The sequence below is a fragment of the Sphaeramia orbicularis genome, chromosome 11, assembly GCF_902148855.1.
Source record: "Sphaeramia orbicularis chromosome 11, fSphaOr1.1, whole genome shotgun sequence".
Classification (NCBI taxonomy): Eukaryota; Metazoa; Chordata; class Actinopteri; order Kurtiformes; family Apogonidae; genus Sphaeramia; species Sphaeramia orbicularis.
In genome coordinates, this window is record NC_043967.1 from 18,408,062 (window position 1) to 18,429,217 (window position 21,156).

The 21,156-nt window shown below is 38.1% G+C and overlaps 1 protein-coding gene across 1 annotated transcript in view; it reads left to right on the forward strand.

Moving 5' to 3' along the window:
- The first annotated feature begins 464 nt into the window (after nucleotides 1-464).
- Nucleotides 465-21,156, forward strand: part of nxph1 (neurexophilin 1) — a 108,676-nt gene continuing 87,984 nt past the window's right edge. Inside the window, exon 1 of the mRNA XM_030147760.1 lies at nucleotides 465-1,128. Coding sequence (XP_030003620.1) covers nucleotides 1,075-1,128 — 54 coding nt within the window. The 5' untranslated portion in view covers nucleotides 465-1,074. The remainder of the gene's footprint in view (nucleotides 1,129-21,156) is intronic.

Genomic DNA, 21,156 nt, shown 5'->3' on the forward strand with positions numbered 1-21,156 from the left:
TCTAACTAATTTTAAAAATGTAGCTGAAAAAACTGTTACATGATGCAGTTCCCAATAAAGACAATTGTTTAATGTAAAAAAGGGGGGAAAAAAATCACTTTCCAGGATTTGCCTTAATTCATGTATTTACGTGAAATCGCTGTGAAAACTGCCTGTCAAGTATTGAGCAGGTTTGTTTCAGAGTATTAGTATGAGCAGTAGCATTCAGGAGGTTCAGTGACAGTGGGGATGATTATTAATGGATCAGAATGACATGAACAACAGCTGTTGTGTTCAGGTATGAGCTTCTCTTGTTTGGGCATGGAGGAAAGTGGGAGCGAGGGGTGCGGGTGGTGGGGGTTTGTGGAGTTATTGGCAGCGGAGTTCTGAATGTCAGCTCATTCATCTACATCAAGCAACAAACCAGCAGCCAAGGTGAAACGCTTTCTCCTCGCAAGCGTCTGTTTAAGGAAAAAAAAAAAAAAAAAAAAAAAAAAAAAAATAGAAAAGAGAGAAAAGAACTTCTTCATCCTCGCTGCGTCTTGGACCAATCTCCTCCCGTTTTATTCGTCTTTTCCTGCCCCCCCCTCCTCCTCTTCCCTCACTCAACCCCCCCACTCCCTAGAGCTAGACTCTCCTCGCTTGTGTTGTAGGCGCGCGTTATAAAGCGCAAAGCCCCGCCGTTCCCTTCAGATCGAAGTGCTCCGACCGCTGTGCGCGCCAGCTGTCAGACAATCAGGACCTGAACCCGCTCACAGCTATGACCCTGCTGCACCCCCTGCGTGGATTAACCCTCCAGTAACCGCTGTTGGCCGCTCCTACCCCCCCTCTCTTTCTAACACCATCATCACCCGCAGCAGCAGCAGCAGTATCAGCATCAGCACCAGCAGCATCCTCCACCTCACCGGCACCTCCGTCCTGTCCCCGTCTCCAACTCTCAGCTTTGTTCTGCGGTCATGGGGTGCGTCGTGTCCGTTTTATCTGGGCTGCTGAGGGGCTTGAGCGTGCTGTGAGGTGGATACCAGGTGGATTTATGGTCCGCAAAGCCACGACTACCAGCCGAGGGAAATTAGTGGAAGTTTGAGCTCCGGGAGGATGCAGGTGACGTGTTGGTGCGCCGTGTTCCTCCTGACGCCTGCACTTTGCCTGGTGAGTTGAATTGTCTTGTTCGACCTGCACTCTTATCTCAACTTTCCCACGGACAATTCCGTTGATCCTCACGGTTCTGGCACAAAGTCCAAAAGCTAAAATGACTATTTTCGTACTACTACACGAATTTTCTTGGGTCCACAGTGCGCGCCACTAATGCATTCCCTGACGGGTGCGGGTGTTTTACTGTGTGGCACTTTAGACAAAATGCAAAGTGTGGAAATTAGGAATTCAAACTTTGTGTATATGCTGTTCTAGAATTATTTGGTGTTGAAAAAGCGCCAGGCTGGAAATCCATGTGCGCAATGCCGCTGTGCGTAAAATGCGCGTTAACTGAAGAAACCCTTCATTCACACAGAGGAAAAGATGAAACAAATTGTAATGTGATGAAGATGAACGCTTTTGAAAATACTTTTAGGTAAAATTGTTGCCATTGTGCAAACGTGGTGCCTATAACAGCGATCGCTATTCGGGACATGCGCAGACATGGCCTCACGGTGGCGCTCTATGAAACCAAAAGTGCACGGTGACGAGCTGTCTGTGCAGAGAACACTCGGGTTAGACTGGAAACCAGTGACAGAGTCCGGCTGGAGCCATGTCTGACTGAGGGTTATCAGGAAATGTGTGTGAAAGAATGTGTAGGAACAAATCCACGGCACGTGCCTTATTTCTGCAAATCAGCAACTTCTAGTGTTTAACCTGCATCACCTGGGAAATAGAAACACCACTGAGTTTATTACACCTTAAACCTCAACCAACTTTTTTCCTCCTTTTTTTTTTTTTTTTTGCTTGTTATAAACATAAACTGTCAAAACTTGAATAAGCTTTAAAAAAAGAAGCAAAGATTGAAATTAAATTCACAATAATATTGGGTTTTATATTGACTTGTGTTACATTTATTATTGTTATTATTATTTTTTTATTATTTTTGAAAAACAAAAACATTATTACACTCTTTCACGCAGTTTGGAGACAAGAAAAGAAAAAAGAACAAACTGAATCTTTTCTCTATTACACATTGTGTTTGTATTTCAGTCTTTCACTGTCATTTCGCCACTGAATAAAAAGACTGTCAGGCCCCAAATTACAAACATAATCCTGTTTTCTTCACACATACTAAAATAATGCTGCATTTTTTTTTAAAAATTTTTTATTCTAAATATAACGAATGGCACAATATAACAATTTATTTTTAGTAAATAAAATCTCAGGTCCGGGTTTTCAGCTCGGCGCCAACAGGTGAAGGTGTGAAACCAGTTTTAAAAGGTGGATTTCGTCACATTCAAAAACATTTAAGAACATACTTAGCTTAGAAAATGTCAATATTCACTGTGTTTAATGTAGGAGCGTAAATGTATGTTAAGTATGTCTTTTTTGTGTGTTTCAGTGGGCAGTGTGGATGTGTGTGTCACTGTGGAAATGTGTGTTAATTCTTCATTTAACCAAGACGCAGTGTGTGGACGTGGAGCTGTCCAGGGTGCTGAAAGCAGTGCCTCCAATATGAGAGGAAGCGCTTTCATTTGTGCAGTTATAACCTGAATAATAACAGGCCTAAGCCTCCTGCATCCATTTAAATATTTTTAATGGAGTGTGTATTAAAATTTCAAGTAACGTTCAAAGCAGAAGTGGTATAGTTTGACATTTTCCGACTGCTTTCTGCTAGATTTTTGCCTGCGGAGTACACACTTTTGTCACGTCTTCTTCTTGATATGCTCCCTTTCCGAATTAAATTCTGACGCCTGATGTCATTTGTACGCACACCAGGCAGCCGCATAAGTTTAGGGTAAAATTCCCACTGTGTGTGTGTGTGTGGTGTGTGAGTGTGTGTTTAACACAGCGCACTGGTGATGAAAACCACCCGGCTTTTCCAATAAATCCTGTTCGCCGTGTTGTCTTGAGTTGAATTGTGTTGCTGGAAAGAAAGCACACAAAGCCAGCCCGCCTCGCGCAAACCGAGCTTATTCTGCAGCCCGTTAACAGCCAGCCTTATCCACAGCAGCGGGGATTAGAGCTGAACTTTGATGGTTTTATTTCGTGTTAAAGGCTCTTGTCTCCGCTTAAGCCTCTTGTCTGAGAGCCGCGCCTTGACCCCGATAACAGCCCAGTCCAGGTAGACGGTTCCACAGCAGTGTGTGTGTGTGTGTGTGTGTGTGTGTGTGTGTGTGTGTGTGTGTGTGTGTGTGTGTGTGTGTGTGTGTGTGTGTATGTGTGTGTGTGGACGCAGACTGTGCGGGACGCGCACCCATGGGTCAACTATTTAATTAACACACCTCTCATTATTCCGGACGGGAAAACTCTAACCGGGGTTGTCCTCATTTTTGTTTATACTCTACACATTTATTTCACCTTTTTTCCATTTCGGCTCCATGTTTTTGAATTGACTATAATCAAACCTTTACATTTAATTTAATTTGTGATAATGCACTGCTGCTATTTAACATGTTTTTTTTTTTTTTTGTTTGTTTTTTTATATATAAATTCAGTTGAATCAAATATAGGCCGAATTTCTACGATTCTAACACCTTTTGTACATACAGGAAAGAGCGTTTCAAAAGTCTCATAAAAAGACAATTTTCCAGCAGAAATGTTATTTCACTGAGTCAAAACAGCGGTTTTATCTGGAGTTATTGAGCCAAAATCTGCCCATTTTCAGTAACATTACATTGCTGTCGTTTAACTTTTCACTCATTTGTTATTTACGTTGTTTATTTGTACATTTCACCTTCAGATATTTGAACTGTAGTGGTTGATTTTTAGGTTTTACAATTGTATTTTTGATTGTTGCTGCAGTGATTCTTTAAGGGATTAATTAGATAGAATCTAAATTACTTCCAGGAAGGATTAAACTGTTTTTAGAAAATAGGCTGATGTGGTTTTCTTGTGGGCCTCAGTGCAGCTTTGTGACTTGAAGTCAGGCGATGAGGTCTCTCTGGTTGCTGGCTCACCACCATCCTCATCCAGCCAACCCCCCCACCACCACCATACACACACACACATACACACACACACACACACACACACACACACACACACACACACACACACACACTCCAAGCATCACCCTCCTCCCCTGGGAGGAACAGATGCGGTGGTCCCACTGGCAGCAGTCATCGCAGTCACATTAAAGTGTTATTATCAAACAGCGCAAATGGGGCCTGCAGCGTCAAGCAGTCTGCACAGTGGGGAGAAAGAAATTCCCACTGAGATCACTACAGCACAGCTCACACAGTGTGAACCCCCACCACCACCTCCACCACCTCAGTCTCACCACACCCCTCCTCAGTCCACACACCTCTGAATTTGCTCCAAATAATATAAATATATTTATAAAAAACTATATGTTTTCATTGAGCTACTTGAAGCTGAAATCAAGAGCAGTTTAGGATTAATTAAATTATATTTAAAACAGACCTTTACTGAAATGCCCACATGCTGCGTAGGGGAACACACACTTATACACACAAACTCATACAGGCCACACACACTTGGACAAGTGCATTGTGTGGCCATCAAGTAAGAGCTGTGGAGTGTTTTTTTTTTTTTTTTTTTTTTTTTTTTTAACCCAAATGTCACCTAAGTGAACATTTCTCTCAGTTCCTTGTTCAACCTTTGTGCTACTTAGCTTTTAAAGCAGCATGGAGGCGTCACTTTAGAGCCATTCAAGCCCGGCTGCTGGAGAGAACCGAGCACAAAAGGGCCTGCGAGTTGAGTCTCAGAGAACAACACTGCAATCCCCCCGCCACTACAGTCTCTGTGGCCTCAGCTCAGCCCAGTTACCCAGCCTCTGATATATGCACCGGCTATTGCTCAGTGACAAGTGGTCACCAGCTGCGAAGAACGCTTTCAGAAGCATCTGGGATTTATGAAGTGGAGATGCAGAGGTGCTTTAGGGGGGCCTCAGTGGAGTTTTTAACATCCACTGGGGGGTTGTGGCGGTGCTCCGGTGAGGTTTGTGTAGTATTTAAGGAGGTCATAGAGGTCTTTAACTGGATTCATGGGCTCTTCATAGTGTTTGAGGGGTCGTTCAGGTGGATCTATGAGGGATTGAGGAGGTTTTCGGAGTCCTTCAGAGAATGCTTTGATTGCTTGTACAGCTCTTGAAGGGTTCGTTGCATCATCACAGAACAAACTGAAGATGAGAGGAGGTGATTCCTTTTTTCTTTATGAAGCTTCAAATGAGTGGTTTATCCAGTCTTTCACTTTCATCCCCAAATAGTTCCACCAACACAACAACAAAACAACAAAATATATTCCTTTTTTTATGGTATGAAAAAAAAAAAGACAATGATCTGGTCTTTCTTTTTAAATCATGTCAGTTTTATTATTATCAGGAGGCCGATATCAAGTGACAAGTAATTTCATTTACACTGAAGGGATGTGAATCGTGCACCAGAATTATATCTTTTGTTGTCACTTGTTGTTACTTATTGAAGTGAGGAATTGAAGTGCAGTGTAAAAGTAGATTTTCATCCCCTTAAGGCATCACATCTGTCAAAAAACGAAAGAAAAAGAGCAAGTCAGACAGAAAATTTGATCTACAGAAATAATAAGATAAATACTATACACTGTCTCAGTGCTTACGACTGCTTTTTAATGTCTTCGCAAAAACATTTTATCAGCATCGTCCTCCTACATTTGAGCAAATTATCATTATTCAGCAGTTTCACTTTAACTGATATGTTGAACATCATTTACTAAGTCGCCTTTTCATGCATGAATTATGAGAAAATGAAAAGAAATTAATTAACCTGTGTATTATTTTCCTCTGCAAAATTCCTGAACATAAGCTGATGAAATGCTACAAACTCCCTCTGTAGGCGGACCCTTCAGATAAATGGAATCAAGTCAAAAATCTAAATAAAACTCAAGCTGAGGTTTCTTGTGTGTTGCTAACCTTTGACCTCCGATCAGAGTGCCGCTGTGAGCCCCTGGGGCGGCCAGATTGATGGTGCACAACTTTGGAATTGGCACATCAAGGTGACTCAGCCTTGTACTGGAGCGTTGTTCTGTGTGAACTGTAACCCCTGTGATCCCGCCGGTGAGACTGGGCTTGTCTGATGTGAGCTCAGCCCTCCCCAGGCGCCCACTCCACACGCTCCCACAAACAGACAAAACAACACTTGACCTTGGTTTGCGGCCATAAAGTCAATGATAATAGCACCTACTGCGGCGTTTGGGCTCCTGGTTATTTTTCTTCTCTGCATGTTCAAATGCAGAGAAGATCTGAGGCGTCGGGGATGAGGGATTTGGATATTTGGAAATGTGATGGTGTGGAATTAGAGTGGAATCTTCCTTCAGTGTTCCCGGAGCAGCCGCCCTGTCTGACTTTGCAGCCGTAGGAGACCTGGATGTCATCAGTCTGTGTGTATGTGTGTGTGTGTGTTGTATTTGAGGCAGTAGGCGTCTGTGATTAATGACCACAACCTCTATTGTCTCCTCCACGCGCTGCTCCAGATTTTCAATCGCGTTCACAGTTCAGAGGTCAAAGCTGGAGCTGATCGTTGAAGTGCGTTTTTTTTTTTTTTTTTCCTCCAGAAAATCCAGCCGTTCTCGCGACCCAGCTTTGATCCTGAGAGAAGGTTCATCCACACCACCACCACTACCATCACCACCACACATACCTCCACCTCCACACCCACATCCAGCTCCGTTTCCACATACACCAATCCTTTTACACTGAAGCGTGCGGCACCTTGATAGCAGTACTTTGAAGCAGCCCAGGGAGAAAAGTGTCTCTGAAGGGAAGCGACTAGATAACCTCGTCCAACCTGCTTTACAACCCAAGTACTCCTGTGACTCCGCATGCTCGGCTCGTCAGACCTGAAGTGAGCCGAGCAGACCTCTCCAACGCTCATATCTGCATTCACATGAGATGATTCAACAGTCTGTTTGATGGTACTCAGACTGGGTCTTTTTGGTCATGCGGTGTGAATGTTCCACCTCAGACTGATATAAGAACATTTAAGATCTAAAATTAACTGAAAATTAAAATATAAGGATGTTCACTTTTGCATCTATGAGCTAAATGTGGAATACTCGGGGCTGTAATCCTAAATATTCCCTTCTTCTACAGATATAGTTGGATTTTCAGGATCATAGTAGTAATAACCTTTTACGGGGCACTCATAGAAATACTCTGAAATTCATATTTTCAACCTCAGTGTGTTATTGCAGGACATAACAAGATGTTATTACTTTTGTGAAATTTTTCAAATTTTTTGATTTGTCATGTAGAAAATCAAGATCAATTGAGTTACCATATTTGATTCGTTGCCCATAAGTGGCAAAAAAAAAAACAAAAAATCCAAGAAGTAATACATACAAGAAATATACATGTAATGTGACAGGAACAAGTATTTTAGAATATTAGAACATCACTTTTAGAACATTAGACCATCATAAGTGCTGATCCAGACCCCTGTCCACATCCACATTATCCCTTTGAACATCATTCCTTACATTAGTACCATTACTTCATGGTACCTATACTGTAAAAAATGACTGTAGAATTAATACCAAAAAGTTATAAAATTGCAACATAAAAAAACTGTAAGTGACAATACAATGCAAACTTGTTTATTTGAAAAGATTTTTGTGTTAACGATTGAATCAAATATAGCTGTAGTTTTTACAGGAAGAGTATGTGAACAAAATCAGATTAGTATGTAGAAATTATGTATTTTTATTGTTTTTAGAAAATAAAACTGAATTGAAATATAATGCGTTGCCGTTATGTGTGTATATATATATATATATATATATATATATATATATATATATATATATAAAGTTATAAAAAAAAGTAAATATTTAACAATGTAAAATTTTCAATTTGTAAATGAATGGGTTGGTAGAGTTGGTAGAGCGGCTTGTCCAATAACCAAAGGGTTGGTGGTTCGAATCCTGGCTCCAACTGTCCATATGTCCAAGTGTCCATGGAAGACACTGAACCTTAAACTGGTCCCAGTTGGACCTGGTGGATTTGGAAAGTGCTTTGGACACCATGAAGGAGTAGAAAATGTGCTAAATAAGTGCAGTTCATTTACCATTTAAATCCAATGTTTAATCTACATGTTTAAAATGTTAAATCTACATGTTTAAAATGGTAAATCTACATGTTACTCCACAAATATGTTTGCAGTTGGATGTGTTTTTTTACAGTATTGTTCTGGAAATCACAGCTGCCAGTTCTTTTCCGTAAAAACAACAGGGTTTTTTTTTACAGTGTAACAAAGCAGATCCCCTCACTATTCAAGCAGAGGTGGACCTTACAGACCCTGTAGACCACATTAGACCTGAACTTGTTGACTCACTGTCCTCACTGGAACTGTTACTGTCACTGTCTTGTAATGTATGTGGAAATGACCAAAAATAGTCATTTGCTCAATAAGGGATAAGCGTTGGCTTCTTCCTACTCCCCTTCAGGCACAACAGTTGTTCTTTTTCTATTATTCTATTTTTTTATTTTCATTTAGTTTTTTTTCCCCCTATGTTTAGTATTATGTTTGTGTCTGAAATAAACTAAACTAAAGGATTAAGAGCTAACATGATGAGTGTGTGTTATTGTGACTGAGCCCATTTACCACATATATGATCTGTTTAAAGGGCTCATATTTTGCTAAACCCACTTTTATTCGTCTTTGGTTCATTTATTTGTGTATTTGGACCCTAATAGTTCATAAAGTTTAAATTTGAACCCTCCAGGTGCTGCAAAGCTATCTTTATATTAATTTTGGCAAAAATCAAGTGGATTTCTACAACTTGTTTTAATTCTTGCTTAATTTGTTACATCTATAAATAGTTACATCATGACATTTGCACATATAAGGTCAAGACTTCTGACGAACATTTCTCCGAGTACGACATAACTGTCTGTCAGCAGCAGCGGTTGTAGTCCATACTGAAAATATGTCCGAATCTCAAGACGATTACTTAAAATGTTCAGTTGTTGGTAGAACTGGACAGAGCAGCACAGACAACAACCTGGAGGGGGTGGGGCATTTGCATTTAAAGGGCCAGCACTCAAAACAACCTTTGTGGTGTCGTTACTCAGAAATAGGGTTGAAGATGGACGTGTGGAGTTGAATTAATGAAGAATTCAGACCCAAGTATAGCAGTTACAGTTTATGTAGACCACAGGGAAATATTTGAAAATGCACAATTCAATTTAAAAAAAAGCAAAATATCACTCCTTCAAAGTTTGACTGTTTATCACTCCTGGCAGTTGTAGTCAATACTTAGCTTTTAACTCTAATTTTTTTTTCCAGCCTGAATTTGCATTTTACATTTTCAGGCTTGTGCTTGACAACATTTATCTTTACGGCTTGAGAGCTGCAACAGGAAATGAGAGATAAAGGAGAATAGGCAGTAAAGTGGAAGGATAACTAAGAACTAACACAAGGTGATGAAACCGTAACTAAACCGTAAAAGTAAAAATGAAATAATAAATAAATAAATAAATAAATAAAAGAAGAATTCCAAATTAATATAACCTTGCCATCAAATGAACAGAAACCATTACTCAAAATTGCTTTTCAGATCTAAATAAAACAGGGACAGTTATAAATGCATGATTGTATAATACATACATTTTTATTATGGTCAAAACTACCACAAAGATGTGTGGAGGATGTACAGTTTTTTTTTTGTTTTTTTTTTGTCATGTTAATCTACGTATAAAGATTACTTAGGCTCTCAATACAGATCAGTAAAGTGACTGTGTGTATCTGTGACTAAACCTGATATAATTTAATATAGTATGCTGACATTTTCACTCATTTTTTATACAGTTTTGGTTTCTTTCAACCTTAATGGTGAAAAGAATTCTGTTTTCGGCCCTGAAACCACCCCCTTCATATGGTTACACGTTGAATTATATTGCAAAACAATTTCTTAAACTTTCAGGAATAAATACATCTGGTGGTGAAATACTTTGAAGTATATTATTTGGTGCATCTTCACTGTAACCTCTTGGTTTTGTTGAATATGAATTTCATGAGGTTAATGGGTTGTTGTAGAAACTGACCACCAACTGGGATCAAGCCCCAAGCAAAGTCATTTCACTTTATTTGCAGCACAGTTACACAGAAAAGTGCCACCAAATCAATATAATGTATGCAAAGTTTCACACTTAATACCTCTTCTATGCTGATAACATTGTGGAATGAAAAGAACATGATCCCTCACTATCTTCAGAAACAGAGATCAAAACATAAAATAACCTTAATTATTTACAATCATTATAAGTTTTTTTTTTTTTTTTTTTTACTTCTTTTGTTTACAGACAATAATGTAAATAAAATCAATGTATTCCACATTAGTCAGCTTCAGTGTAACCTGGATGTGCTGTACATTAATACAGTTTGTCATTAGATGATTCTATTGTTCTGTTATATTTACCAGTTTTCTTTGTGTCAGACTTGATAAAGAGTCTACATATATTTTTTCCAATCATCACCTACTGTACCTTCATTAACCCTTTATCAGGCAAGTGACTATTTTTGGTAATTTCCACATACATTGCAAGACAGTAGTGGATTTTCCATTGGACATCTGAGCAGAACTTTACCAATATTTACTAAATGTCAAAAAAACAGAATTGCGTAATGTCGTTTTTTCCATTAAAGCACAAACGCGATGATTTGTTTATTTATTACTGTGAGATGACATGAGAAGTCATGCCATAAACATGGTGACAAACATAAATATCAGGTTGATTTACAGATATATTCATAATTATTATATATTACCCCTCTATCCCATCCTAAATTAAAAAATGATTGGTTTTCTTGGTGTGTCTACACATACCGTGACATGTTTCTTTTAAAACTCTTCTTCTTCAGTTGTTATAACATCTGACAACATCCGTTTTTTTTTTGTTTTTTTTTGTTCATGTGACTCTAGTTGCGGAAAAGGTCTTTCCATTGCAGTTTTGCGTGATATACCAATTTTGCTATGCCCAAAAAAACACCTTTTGCCAGTGCAAAAACTTTTCATTGAAAAATGAGAGTTTTGGTGAAATTGTCGTGTTTCCATTAGGTAAATTTATTTATTTATATATATATATATTTATTTATTTATTTAACTTCAAATATAAAACACCCAAAAACAACAAAAAATGTGGTTATAAAAAAATACAAAAAAACCCACAACATTCAAAAAGGAGCAGGATGAAGTACATCTTATATACCCCTGCCCCCTTACCCCATCTTTTTCTACTGATCACAAAGTCCCATGTCAGTTCCTCAAAGTAACTTAACAAATCTTACACATGTCAAAACAAATTCTAAACAATCTTGTACAAAATGCAAAAAATATTATACATATCAAAATAAACTCCATCCATTTCATAGCCGTATTATGCAGAATTTCAGAGTATTTCTATGAGTGAACAATAAAGGGTTAAACACACAAGGATTAGCATGTAATAAACATTATGTTCATTCTGAGTGCAGTCGAGTTGATTCATACTGGGAGTAACGACACTTGTTTCTCCACGTTAATTGTCATTTATCTCTTTAAAAAAAAGGTCATGAAGATTTAAATAGGGAGTAATGACTTCATGACTCATAACTCACTTATACTAAGGAGATGAGTGTTTCTGTTGCAGTTGCTCAGGTTGAATCTAGGAATTAGCTGTGGTGAAAAGATACAGTAGAAGCAGCGCCGTCTGTGCTCTGGTGACTGGATACAACGCAGAAAATGGATTTGGAGTTGTATAGTGATGGATTGCTCTGCTTTCTAACCTGATGATGGGCTTGACTGACCAGTGAAACAGAGCAGACTGAGATGGGGAGGAGGAGGAGGAAACAGTGGAAATGGAGAGGAGGGGCAAGACGGGGAGGATGTGGAGGAAGGGGGGCTTAGGCAGTGATGGATCTGCCATCGGAGCTCACGTCTGCTGCACAGTCCGACAGTCACGGCGCCCGCTGATGGGAATTACCAGCCATGTCTGTTACCTTCTACTTTAGATCTTTCCATCCTGTTGGGTTACAGTGACTGGCCATGCGGGCAGTGTCACTACGCTCCAGAGGTGTGTGTGTGTGTGTGTGTGTGTGTGGATGACTTATAACAGAAATCAATGAGTAATGAACACTCATGTGAGCCCCCCCAAAACTGTGGTTTAGAGTTGACAATATCGGACTAATTCTATAACGCAGAATCATTGCAGTGAAAGGTGGGGGAGTTTACTCAACACCATAAAACCTGCAACGGACCTTGCTTCTTGTTGTCTAAAGAGCTGTTAAAGGATTGTATTACGCAGGTTTTCACTGCAGAGTTTTAGTATCCAATGTTCCAGGTGATGGTTCAGTTCATGTTTCATACCTTACACTATAAAACCCCACAGCAAAACCTTAGATGTGTAAAATATTTTGAGCACAGAAACATTTAACTGCCATAAAACTAATTATATTACAATGAATGGCATTAGATGAATCAATCAGTGGTTGGATTTGCAACCCTGTGATTCCAAAAATACAAATTTAATCACTATTACTTCTACGATCTGCACTTTTGTGAAATGGAAGCAAAGGTCTCAAAGTTAACCCTCTTTCCTCATAAAATTGTCCATTTCAGCGTCAGGGGGATGAGCCATGGAACCTGTCACATGAAATAAGATTAGTGGTTTATCGAGCTAACTGTGGCCTTCAGTGGTCTCACAAAAACAACTCGAGTTTGCTTCAAACTCAGCTTTCCGCGGTGAACTACTGTGCATCCAGTTTCACTCTTATTCGATGCCTTCGTAAAGATCCGATGTGTTTAATAGATGAAACTACAGACCAGTAGCACGTGTAAACAGTTTAACATGGGCAGATACGTCAAAGAACACCCGACCGGGATAAACTTCATTTGTAAAAAGAAACACAATCAAACCTTGGCCTTGACAGATAAGTCCTCCTACAGGGAGACAACATAGAACATTTGTCATTGTCTTCTGAAACCACATAAGCGTCTTTTGATCTGAAGGATGACATGGTTTGTCAGGGTCTTACAAAACCATTATAAATCACTGTCACAAAACTGGATTACATGACCGTTGTCTGATCTGTCCGTACTGTGGTTAAAGTGTAGTTTGGTGGATAGGATACATTTATTCATGTTAACGTTGCCACTGGAGGCCAAGTGAATTTGGATCAATATCAGCAGATGTTGATGGTGCGATCAAATCATATGGATATTTTGTCATATTTCAAATTTTTGGCAAAGTAAGTCATTCTTTAGGGAGTTTTTCTGTCCCACATGAATATATATATGAAATACCATTCATTTTTAATCTACAGGGTGTCCCATAAGTCTCCATACATAGGAAAAATAAACGTTTCTTGACATAAACCATTTTTATTTATATAATTTGCTCTACATGACTGCCATTTTGATGGGAACACATTTCAGTGCGTGTCTGCTGAAGAACTATAAAGAAGAAATATAAAGAAATACATGTTAGAACCATGGAATGTATTATGTCTCCTATGTATGGAGACTTATGGGACACCCTGTATATCAGGGGTGTCAAACTCATTTTCTTCTGGGGGCCACATTCAGCCCAATTTAATCTGAAGTGGGCCGGACCAGTAAAAAAACAGCATGATAGCCAATAAATAATGACAACTCCAAATTGTTTTAGTGCAAAAAATAACATTCAATTATGCCAAACAAAAACTAGCCAAACAAAAAGGATGTGAATAACCTGACAAAAATGAAATTTGTTAAGAAATATAAGTACAATTTTATCAATATTATGCCTCGACTTATTTATAGGCTACATGTGCATTACAGATCAGATCTATGAAGGCACAAAACATTTAATAACAGGCAAAATATTGTTTACATTGCACTTCATTTTCTTTAGACATTTCAGGTTCATATTTGTTCAGGTTATTCACATTTTATTGTTAAGGAATAGTTTCTTAATGTAAATATTTTCATAATTTAATGTTTTTTGCACTAAATCAATGAGGAAAAAAATTGGTGTTGTCATTATGTATAGGTTATTATGATGTTATTTTTGAGTTTGATGCTGTAACTTGCACTTTGCCAATTCATCCCACGGGCCGGATTGTAAACTTTGGTGGGCCAGTTTTGGCCCCCGGGCCGCATGTTTGACACCTGTGATCTATATCAATTGCGTTTCATTTTGCATGAGCGAACACACTCAAGAAAGAAGGGAATATATATGCACTTATCATGTTTCTCACAAGCTGGGTGACAGGTTAGCCAAAGTGCTAGCAGAATCCCCAACTAACATATGCTTCACCTTAATGTGGTATTTTAAGATGGAAGTGCAACTGTGACAAGAAAACTCCGTCCAGAGGGCCAAAGTGCTGTTTAGTGTCTTCCATCTTTATGGATTGGTTCTGCTGCCTGTCACTACTGGATCAACTGCCCATTCATTCAAGCGCGACAGTAACTCTACTTGGACTTTTATACTACTTTACTTTTATTCTCTCTGTTTTCTAATTTAGCATTTCACCCATTCTAGTACAAAGAGAATTAACCTAGCATGTGTTTAATAGTGGGGTAAAATGGTGGACCTTAAATAAACCTGCATGGTTCTGAGTGAAAATGCAAATCCACACAGAAAGGCAGTGGTTCAACTGGGAATGTACCCTTCTACTATTGCAAATCAAATATCTCATTGAGATAACACCATCTCCAAAACCTAGAAAGGCTAGAAAAATAATCAGACATCCTTATCAAGTGGTCACACTAAAACCCATATAGTGACTCTCTGAGACACTAAATTCAAAGTCAAAGAATTGAAATTATTCATCCTCTGGGGACCAAGAATGTACAGAATCATATGTCACTGAGTTCACATATCATTTGTTCAATCATCTAGGACACAGGTATCAAACATGCGGCCTGGGGGCCAAATCTGGCCCGCCAAAGGGTCCAATCCGGCCTGCGGGATGAATTTGTGAAATGCAAAAATTACACTGAAGATATTAACCATCAATGGTGTCAAAATCATTTTAATTCAGGTTCCACATACAGACACATACAGTCCAATTAGATTTCAAGTGGGTCAGACCAGTAAAATATTATCAGAATAACCTATAAATAATGACAACCCCAAATTTTCCCTGTTTTTTTGGTGTAAAGAAGTAAAATTACATGAAAATGTTTACATTACCAAACTATACTTTTACAAAAAGTGTGAATAACCTGAACAAATGTGAACAAACGGAAATGTCTTAAGAAAAGTAAATGCAATTTGACCAATATTCTGCCTGTTACTAAATGTTTTGTGCGATTGTAATGCACATGTGTAAATGATAAACGAATAAACCGAGGTATAATATTGTCAAAATTGCACTTGTTTTTCTTAAGACAATTGAAGTTGGGCATGTTATTCAGATTTTTAAGGAAACTTTGGAAATGTAAATCTGATCATAATATAATTTTACTTTTTTTCACTGTTATTATTTTACTGGTCTGGCCCACTGGAGATCAAATTGGGCTGAATGTGGCCCCTGAACTAAAATGAGTTTGACACCCCTGATCTAGGAACTGTGTCTCCCAAAGTTTATTAAAGTCCATTTAATAGTTGATATTTCATTTAAAATAAAAACAAATTCAGCCACAGAATTCTACAAAGTCAGCGAGATGCATCCTCTGGGGACCATGAATGTCTGTTGTTTAACTCCAACTAATCAAGAAGGTGAAAAAACGTGACAGTGGTTAAGAAAAACATTTGAGGTGCTGATCGTAGTGTGTGGAAGGATCACCAGAATCATTACAGTTCATCCGCTGTGTGATGTTTGACACTGCAACTGTGAACATATTTAATTTGAAATTGTTGACACCATGGTGGCAGAAGAGCAAACATTAAGTAAAGTTCATTCTTTGAGGACATAAATGCATGTAGAAAGATGCAAAGATGCATCTATTACTTACTATTGAAACAGTGTATGGATGAAACGACTGACTTCAGCCTGTAGAACAGGGGTGTCAAACTCATTTTAGTTCAGGGGCCACATTCAGATAAATTTGATCTGAAGTGGGGCGAACCAGTAAAATAATATGTCATATGTAACAATATAACATAATAATATAGAAATAATGTCAACTCCAAACTTTTCTCTGTGTTTCAGAGTGAAAAAAGTAAATTTACATTATGAAAAGGTTTACATCTACAAACTACCCTTTTACAAAATGTGAATAACACTAACAAAGTGAAAAAATAAGTGTAATTTTAACAATATTCTGGCTCAGTTTATCATTTACACATGTACATTATAACATACAGATCACAGTGGATCTACAAACACACAAAACATTTAAAATAACAGACAGAATCTTGTTAAAAATGTACTTACTTTACTTAAGACATTTCAGGTTGTTCATATTTGTTCAGGTTACTCACATTTTTTTTGCAAAATTATACTTTGTTTTAGTGTAAATACATGAAAATATTTACATTTACAAGGAGAAAAATTTGCAGTTGTCATTATTTATATGTTATTATGATAGTATTTTACTGGTCTGACCCACTTGAGATTGAATTGGTCTGAATGTGGAACCTAAAATAAAAGGATTGTTAATATCTTAGTGTAAATTTTGCATTTCACAAATTCATCCCAAGGGCCGGACTGGACCCTTTGGCGGGCCGGATGTGGCCCCTGGGCTGCATGTTTGACACCTGTGCTGTAGAAGATGGTGTTTAAGGAGTCGTACTGTCCCAGGTATGTGGAAGTGGATGTGAGTGGAGCTGCTGACTCTGAAATGGGATGTGTGCTTCATTCTGCATTTATCCTGGTGGTAAATCTACCCTCTCTCTCCAATCTTCATATCTGAGCAAAGAAAATTCCTCTGCTTTAAATCTTCAAAGCAGCAGTTTTGACCACCTCCTGTGGTTCACTTTCTCAGTGAAGTGAAAGAAATCTGAGATGTAGAGGAAGTAGAGGAGTAAAGAGGCGAGAAGGGAATGTGAGTGACTTTTATGTTGGGGCTGGTTTACGAGTACAGTAGTCCAATTTGTCGTCAACACCCACATGTCTGTCAGACAGGCCTGTTTGTGCTGTTCCTGTCACTCCCAGCAAACAAGCTGATATATGACACAGCAGAGGAGGAGCAGGCTGCAAATTGTCAACACATGTTTTTTTTTAAGAGGAATAAGTGATAAAGTCAGTTCGGTTTAACAACAAACTGACATCCTCGGTGTTAGCCCCGTGTCGCTGTCTGCTCGTAGATGGAGGATGGAAAAGTGAACATCAGCGGCTGCTCGTTTCATATTTTCCAAGTGACATCCTGAGCACAAAAAGTGAGGACTGTGTATGTTGTGTGAGTTTTATTCAAAAACTATTCCAGGTTTGTAACAGAGTGCCTCTCAAACGGCTGGTCTCATCTTTGAAAGTCCTCCTTTTGAAGGACCCTCCATCTCACGCAGCTCTTTAAACCTTGTATTACAGAACACAAAAGAAGACAAACGGAGAGCAGCTCTTTGCACATTCACAGAATATCAGGTTGAAACAGTCCTGGTTACAAGAAGACTTAGAAGCCTGTTTTAGAAAAACACTTAGAAAAACAGAAAAAAGAGCAAAGTTTTAGTGGGAAATATTAGGCTTTTATACTGCACAGCTTGGTACTTATTCAGATCAGTGTTTTATAAATATATGATTGACTTGTTACACATTTAGATTAGACTAATCAACAGTTTAATGTGTTCAGATTAACTCTAACATAACAACACTAACACACTATTATGATATATGATTAATATAACTTTGCATAATTAATGCTTTTTCTTTTAACACGTTAATACAGTTTGCTGTCTATATTCATTACATTACATTACATTTACGCATTTGGCAGACGCTTTTTTCCAAAGCGACTTACAGAGGAAAAACTAAAAATGAAAGGAAAGTACAAGAATAGATTAAAAACATAAAACAGCTGTACAATTAAAACAGTGTCATACAGAAGAATAAACAGCAAAATAGACTAAAATACAAGAATAGATTAAAAAGACATAAAAGCAGCTGTACACTTAAAAACAGTGAAATAAAAAAAAGAATGAACGCCTATCTTCAGTGGAAGTTTATTTGAATGAACGAATGAATGAATAAAATCTTCATTTATTTAATGTTTTTTATTATATATAAATATCCATAATATGTTTGAAATAGATGCCAATTAATATAATAAGTGGTGACAGGCACAACAAACGCCGCCCCTCACACGCATTATAGCTTATTTTAGCATTGATCCAGCTGATGTCATCATGTCTATGTGTGCGCTGATGTCAGCATATCAGTTACCTCTATATATGTGCCAAGTCTGAGGTAAATTGAAACAAAATTGATATTTTTATAGACATTTGAAATTTCACCCATTATAAGTAAATGGGAGGAGAAAAAAAGATTTTAAAAATCCATAAAAAATATGAACTTTGACCTACTTTTCCCAAGATATAATCAGATCTATTCTGGGTCACTGGCAGTCTATAAATCCAATTTGGTATGAATTCAATTAATAGTTTTGCTGCTACAGACATTTGAAATTTCGCCCATTAAACATAAATAAGGGAAAAAAAGATTTTTAAAAAATTCATAAAAAATGTGAACTTTGACCTACTGTTCCTAATATATAATCAGATCTGTTCTGGGTCACTGGGAATTTATAAACCCAATTTGGCATGAATTCAACTGAGAGTCATGCTGCTAATGTGTTAACAAACAAACAAACCGAACCAAAAACACTACCCCTTGCTTCCCTTTCGGGGGGGCCGGGGTAATTATCATATATATGTTTATATATATATATATATATATATATATACATATATATATATATATATATATATATATATATATATATATATATATATATATATATATATATATATATGTATGTATATATATATATATGTTTATATATAATGATCATGACATATTTAAAGGTCCAGTGTGTTTCTTCAGCAGCTCAGGATTTGCTCCTATTTCATCTTCTCTCCATTTCATGCACCATAGTTAATATCCTGGTGACCAAAAAGCCCATCGGCCTTTGCAGTTCTATGTTTTATCTGTTATCACAGGGGATGATGAGGTATTTAATTGTATTACCGCTGAATATCACCTGAACCTTTGAGTGAGATTCTAAAAACAGGAGTTTGCATTTGGAATTGAAGTTTTCTTTTTATTGTAACACTGCTATTTGAACTTAAACAAAAGAACACAAAAGACCTGGGTTCTTCTCCTACCACTGCCAGAGACTAGAGGACATCAGATGTTATTATACGACACCTAAGATAAATTTACCAGCGATCATAGAGGTATTTCAAACAGAATATACAGTCAATGTCACTGAATCATTTGGATTGGTTCAGACTATTTGGAAGTTTCAGAGCTGTTTAATGTGAAGGGAAAGATCACATATCACACCATTACTGTAGCTGTTCCATGGTTATTAGGAGCAATATTCTGTCCTTGGTTTAAAATTGGTTTTCAACTCAATAAATGGATGGTTTTTATTAATGCATATTGTTCACTCAATTAAATTGAGTGACTTCAGTTTTATTAAATGACTGAAAAAAGTAGAAATGATTTTAAAGAGTAGAAAAGCACCCCAGAGGGAAGTATGACTGGAGATCTACAACCAGTCATTTAGCAACTCTTGAAAAATCCCCATTTTGCTCTTGGGAGTGAGTGAATAATTTCAGTTATTGATCAGTCAGGAGATGTTCAGCCGTCAGTCAGCTGCACCCACTGGGTTAAATAGGCTGCAGATGGTTTCAATGACTGTTAGGGCTGCAGGCGCCTACACCTGGCGGCTGCTGGTGGCCTCTGTAACACAATCATCATGGCAACACAATTAATTCCACTGCAAACACACTTAAACTTAGCTTATCCCGGTTCACTATAATCAATAGCTCACAGCACAGACCTTTGTGTCCTCTCTGAAACAAGGGTTGCCATGATGATGGAATAGACCAATCAGAGTCCTTATCTGTTCCCCATTGCAACAAATGACAGGGTTTCATTACTTACAGCAGCCCTGGAGATCGCCGCTGTATTGATTTTCAGAATTACAATTCAATTTTTGGCCTGTGGATGGTTTGCAGTCACAGCGGAGGGCAGAGAAAACAGCCACCAGGTATGTGTGTGTATGTGTGTGTATGTGTGTGTGTGTGGCTGACAGCTGTCAATCACGTGTCTGAGATGACTGTCATCCTTTAGAGAGGCGACGCGGCAGCAAAAGGCTTCCATTCCCTCCTTATCTCTGTTTCTCATTTACCGCCTCTCTCTGTCTCCTTGTCTGCTTATCGCGCTCTCTGACTTTCGATTCTCCACACTCTCTCCTCAGACTCACATGAATAACTCTTCTTATCGAGCTGACCCTCGACTTCAAACGCTCTCTTCCTTCCTGGGAATCAGATGTTCTCCTCTTCATTGTTTGCAATTTTCCAGATTTCCCCCCACCTCTTATCATTTCAATGCCATTGATTCATGTTTTTCCACCTCAGGCGAAGAAAATTAATTCCATGCAGAGCGTTGTTCAAATATACAGTACAAACATGCTCACGTGCATTCATCTGTTTACTGCCAGTCTTCAGATGTGCTCTGTTAACACACACTGGATCCAGAGTGCATACACACCACTGATTGGAAATAGTACAGGTGACGGAGGTTGAAGCATCACACAGGACACTTTGTAGAAGTCAGCTGATGTTCATCCTCTTTAAAGCAGTATCTGCCGTGTGTTTGCTTGCAACCATAAAGCCTGTTTGGTTTATTTATCAGTGTTTTGTCAGTGTAGCAGCTTATGCAGCAGGAAAGGACGCAAATGTATCTCACGTGCAACTGAAATTCCATCAGGTCTGCCATGTGCAGAGGCAGAGAAATGAGAAACAGCCATTTTGAATTGTGTTTGCCTGAAATAATTGTTGAATAATGCGGATTCAGAAAAAATATAATCCAAGATTTCTGTTTGCTCTTTACTGAATCAGTTTTCTCACAGTACTTTCAACAAAAGTGCACTTTAAGACATAAATCTTAATGTATATCAGAAACAAATACCACAATAATT